General features: G+C 38.2%; 1 protein-coding gene across 1 annotated transcript; it reads left to right on the top strand.

Moving 5' to 3' along the window:
• Positions 1–1,961: 1,961 nt before the first annotated feature.
• On the top strand, positions 1,962–3,918 carry LOC139742879 (uncharacterized). The gene is made up of 2 exons (XM_071653391.1): positions 1,962–2,062; positions 3,030–3,918. The coding sequence occupies exons 1-2, from the start codon at positions 1,974–1,976 to the stop codon at positions 3,592–3,594; spliced, it is 654 nt and encodes a 217-aa protein (XP_071509492.1). The 5' UTR covers positions 1,962–1,973; the 3' UTR covers positions 3,595–3,918.
• Positions 3,919–5,956: the final 2,038 nt, after the last annotated feature.

Here is a 5,956-nt window from a genome sequence, read left to right on the forward strand (position 1 = left end):
GAAGAGATTATTATCTTATGACATTTACCACAATGTTCGATGTCGTAATGTCAATCACACCACCTAGTTTCCACAGTTTTATTCATCTCACCTATTCGATTCTGCCATTCTGGTGCAGAGTGATGTGATAGAGAATTTGCTGGGGAAAACAACGTATCTATATAAAGTCCCTGATATGTTACACAAAACAAGAACAGAACTTTGTTCCATAGCTGTATCTTCATGAAGTACAAGACGAATTTCATCAACCCCATCTTACAGTTAATGTGTCTGATGAAATGTGTGTGATGCAGGAGTGACTTGCAAATCGCAGACATCTATTTCTTAGAATGTTTCGCAAATGTCAAAAGAGACAAAATATGTTGATTTACCAAAATCACGGCCTTCAGTGCTTTTTATCAGCTGTGCATTCTATCCATTTGATTTTTAATAGATAGATATCAATTTTTGGTATCTCCCATGCTTTAAAATTAGCAGTAATGACAAGATATGTTAAACAGTGTACCCTAGCACAGAAAAATAACAGGAGAACAACAACTCAAAAGCATAGACATTTTGCATTGATCTCGAAGTCTAGGAGACGTGAAAAGAATTATGTGTACATTTGAAATCAAAATTTAATAGACATGTTCAAGAAAAGTCGAGTAGTTCGTTATTTCATCATCGTATTCACTTTCTTCTTCTTATCTTGTCACAGCTCCCAAGGCTACACCTGCAACTCATGTACGTGTTGAAAGTTGGCATTGTTCTAGTGGTGATATGCTATATAACAGTTGTATGCATACATTATTCGAGGCGTATGTCTTCTCACGGACTTAGTCTTCAACAAGTGTGTCTGGTGCAGTCGCAAAACTGCTACCTCCATCGTTAACCAGTCCAATTGCACCAATTGAACTGAGGAAGATGATTTGAAATAGTGACATTTCTATTTTACAATATGTTTCAACGGAGGGTCATTTGTGCTAGTTAAACTAAAATCAGGGCTTAATTGGTTCACTTTATATCGCATTTGCATTCATAGTTTTATACGTCATTGTAATAGAGTATAGGCATTGTTAGAGTAACTCTGATATCATACTATCATCAATCTTTGACTCTCTTTGTAATCCCTTTCAGTCTCAATCTAATTTTTCTTCTTTGACAGAGAGAAAATTTATAAAGCACAGAGTATAATGAAACATATGCAGTAAATTTGACGCTTTCTCTATATAATTTTATCACAGCGTTACGTCAGTTTTACAAGGCAATGTAGTCATAGTAGTTCACTCTACACCATTTACTATAGTCTTGTTATCACTGATACGATTTTTAAGGAATTATGACATTCTTTCATCAATATTTGGCCCTGCTATGAGACTTGTTACACAGATTCACTCTCACGTCAGGGAAATTCATCTTGTTTACATGTTTCAGTTTCAATGGAAGCAATACACAAACACACACACAAAAAAAAACCACACACACACACACACACACACAAATATGTGATAGTCTTAAACTTGAAAATATGCCTACATAACAGGTCTAAAAATAGATTATAAAGGAACGCAAAGACTTCAGTTTCCCCTTCTTTTCATCAATGTGGAATTTTAAGAAATTGCCAGGCAAGTACGCACAAACACCCACACACAGAGTCGGTCAGGTCCCATTTGACCGGTAAAAAGATAACAAGCATGCCAAGTGGTATACAACAAAAGTAATAAATTTCACTGTAGGTTTCCTACAACACATCTTTTATTCTTTCTCACTCTCTCTCTCTCTCTCTCTCTCTCTCTCTCTCTCTTTCTCTCTCGTACATTCTTCGTCTTATATCGTAATGCTGGCGTATTGTTTGAAGGGTAAAAGTGCTTACAGACGTCTGAAATGCTTTAATGTAATTGATACCGATGAAATTCCGTTCCGAAGTATCTTTTTTTAAACTTTAGGTTGGGAGTTCGTCTGCCAAGTTGTTGCATCTCGACACACCCTGTGGCATGATCCTATTGGCTACCATCGTGGTGGGTCTCGTCATCGTAGTTACCGTCATCGTCTGCGTCATCACAGCCATGAAAACGAAGCGTCGGTAGGACAACTAACTAACATGCTCTCAAACAGTTGTCAAAGGTCATGAACACACGCATATAACCCTCAAGATTTCTATACAATTAGACAGAAAATGCATTCATTCATAATGTTTAAAATTCTTATGTAGTTATCATTAGTTTGATACATATACACACACCCGTATATATGCACATCACACCCAACACTGTTATTGTTTTCTTAACATTTTTTTGTTTTTTAACATTTTGTTATCACGACCTGTGTCACCCATCACTAAAGATAATGATCCAGCTTCCAGTACACTCGCACTGATGTGTAGAATAGTTGATCGGAATTGATACGGCGTATAGTTTATATTTTTCAGTGTCAACCCACTTTGAGTTTGTGTCTCTGTAGTCGCTCATCAGATGCAGATGCGTTTGTCAGGAACATTTAACTTTATGCCTGGAAACCCAGTGTAAGATCAAATGTATAGGCACCAAGGATATCATGAAACAAAACTACTTTATGAAAAAATGTATAGTTTATTTTCCATGGTTGGTATAGTGATATTTTGAGCCATATTCTCATTATACAAAACATCGATTCAGATGGCACGTGTTAGATTTGAAAAAAAAAATGATTAACTTGAACAAGGTATTGACTAAACGAAATGATTTCGTGTCGTCTGTGAGGTTACTATCATAACTGCAATATATGAAATGAACAGTTTTTATATTACTGTTTTTATATCCCCTTTCATGACAACTTTTGACTTTTACTGACTTGTATTGATTGATATTTCACATTTGAGTCCTATACCTTTTAGATGAAGATATGAATTCAATGTCTTTTGTATTCCTAAAATTGAATAGATATGCAATGAAGATTAAATTAAAGTTGCTGAATGCCATCAGATATTCATCAGTTGAATGTAATAATGAAATGAACCCTCAGTGGTTTCCCTCTCCATATAACCATGGTACCATCGATACCTTTTGACCCAGGAAACCAAGCCATTCTACCGGGCCTGCTCGGCAGTCCGCTGTCAATCAGTCCGTAAAATCTCTCAAGCCTACCGCAGACGGTACGGCCGGGACCTACATGGGTCTTGATTCATCCAAACGCTGTCAGTCCGAATACGTGTCCCTCCACGACGTCAGGCCAACTCAGTCCGAGGGAGCTGTCAACGCGCAAACCGCCGACACTGTGGTGGATCACAGCTACGAGTCGACGGGTAATGACGGAGAGTATGCGGCCTACAATGAGCAGGCCGATGAACAGTCGCCTGAGAAAGGTCAAATCGCGGCCGAACACAAATACGAGACGACCATCACCGACATCGTCTTTGATCACAACTACGAGACGACGAGTAATGAAGGAGGGTATCCAACCCATAATGAGCGGAGCGAAGAGCAGTCGCTGCCCGAGAGAAGACAAATGGTGGCTGATCACAAATACGAGACGAGAATTTCAATGGTACCTGAGGGAGGAATTGCAGGCTCTTACAGCGTTCCTGTTGGCAGTCAGGGAAAAGAGCAGCCTTCCACGTATATCGAAGTCATTGAATAGATTAAAACAGAGTCAGAGCATGTTTGAAAGTTTTTGATCATTTTAAGAATGAGGGGGCATCATTCATATTTTTGTTCAGCAGTGTTCATGGCTAACCACAATCAGATGAATGCATAACTTACCAACAGGGAAGTTTGCCATGTAAAGAAAACATCGACAGATGTGAATTCACAGCTAAACTTTCCATAAATCAGGTAGTCGACACAACTAAACGGATTCAACCTTATATTGTGTGTAAACTACTGACAGTCGTGTAAATTATTGATGCCCTCGTGTGGGTTGATGCCAATTTGCCTCTTTTAAAGGCTGTTATTAGTCTAGAGGTTGGGGGCGGAGGTAGACTGATATTTTTTTGATAAACAATCAGAAGCAATATTAATGTAGCTAACATAAATCCTATCTTGCCACCTGCACCTCCGTGGACCCCCCCCCCCGAAAATTAAAAAAAAAAACATGCAAAACAAACCAAACCTTACTGGTAATATTAAGCTTGTTATCTATTTTTCTTATGTTCACAAGATTTTCATCAACACGCGTCGCAATAAGCTTTTCCGTCGCAAATGGCAGGCAAGACAATTTCACATATGGCCCGATTAAGGCATAATGTTCGTATTGAATATAAGAAATTGTGTTGCTGTTGTAAACTACAAGCCGTGAATTTGGCCTGTGCTATTGCTTTGATGTACTCATCTGTGTATATACGAACTGTATACCGTTTCTAGCTCTTGTATTACGTTGATATATTGAAATCAACTGTAGGGAAAAACAGCCTTAGTGTTTGAAAGAATGCGAAACAATCTAGCCCGTGGCAACCGCAAAGGCAAAACTACTTGTGAGTAAATTTACATCTAGTTGATGAACATCGTCTATGACGGAAATAAAAAATGAATTCAATGAAGGACTTTTAAGAGTCTCTTGTGTCCATTGGTGAGGCCATCAAACATACTTGTCAATGAATGGACACTGATGGATGTAAGCACTTTCGATCCAAGTGTGTTTTATAAGATTTTGCACGCAATTATGTCGAGGCACTTTCAGTATCAATTATATCTCTATGGCTGTCTTTTTCAATTTAACATGGGTCTGACTTTAGGACAGACATTCACTCTTCTAGACTATAGCACCAACAGTGATGTATTGTGCATGTATAATCAGCGCCACTGTCACTACTACATTTATCATGTAAAGATTGGACAATTCCATGACGGCATTTTAACTTTCACGATTATATTGCATGCAAAATAACGTTGCCACTCTCACTCATTGAAGTAGAACCATGTAGAATCACAAAGTAAGCTTTATGTTTGTCCGAAATAAGGTGTTTGCTCAATGTGTCATATTCATGATTATACTGTAGTAAGCTCAGTTTACAGCAGAACCCTAACCAAAGTTCAGAATAATCCCTTTTGAGGAATTGCTACCATTGCTTTCTAAGGTCCTTAGGTGTTCACAATGCAAACTCAAGCAATGCACATTGGCAAAACTGTCCATGTCAAAGCTCCTCTTCTAGAAAGGAAAGTGAGATTACAAGTACGTATACTTCAGGAACTTATTTCAGGCAATAAATCTGGGAATCTCAACTTCCACGTTAGCTAAAAGCCATTAGTTCTTGTTTGTTTATTTTTCAATGAAATGGCACGGTTGGATATTTAGAAAGTCCTTTAATTGATTTACGACTTCCTGAAAGCAGCACGTGAGTCCTAGTCATGCCAGGAGCAAGAACCCCAAGAGTCGTACGACCCACGAGCTAGATATCGAAAAGAAAAATGCCCCCCACGAGTCATACAGACCACGAGCAAAACAGACAGGGTCGTGAGTTTGACACTGGGCAAATAAGTCTCACGAGCTCGACACTAGTGAAAAAAGAAAAAAAGATCTATGAGTTACGTGATACACTACGCACAGCTGTAAATAAGCCCCGTGATGTAAAGTTGACCTAATTGGACCCTTTTTTTTTTTGCCCAGCGTTGAGTCATCTGCCTTATTTGCCGAGTTTATACCTCGTTGGACGTAGTATAGTGTCTAGCTTTTGGACTGTATAGCTCGTGAGCCTGTTTCTTTGTTTGTTTGGGGGTTTTTTTTTTTTTTTTGCTTAATGTCGAGCTTTTGGGCCCTTTCACTTCAAATAGATAGACAGATAGATAGATGAAATAGATAGATAGATAGATAGACAGGGAGATAGATAGATAGATAGATAGATAGATATAGATAGATGGATAGATACATACATAGATGATACTGAGGTGAAGTGTTTATTAAGGCTATTCCATTACAACCAGGGGTTGAATTATATGCATGGGTAACACTTACACTAAAATTTACACATTGATACAAAAGTGTATAAAGAAATACATCGACTCAA

The sequence above is a fragment of the Diadema antillarum genome, unplaced genomic scaffold, assembly GCF_040938485.1.
Source record: "Diadema antillarum isolate AM-2024a unplaced genomic scaffold, OU_Dant_1.0 seq00001030_RagTag, whole genome shotgun sequence".
NCBI lineage: Eukaryota > Metazoa > Echinodermata > Echinoidea > Diadematoida > Diadematidae > Diadema > Diadema antillarum.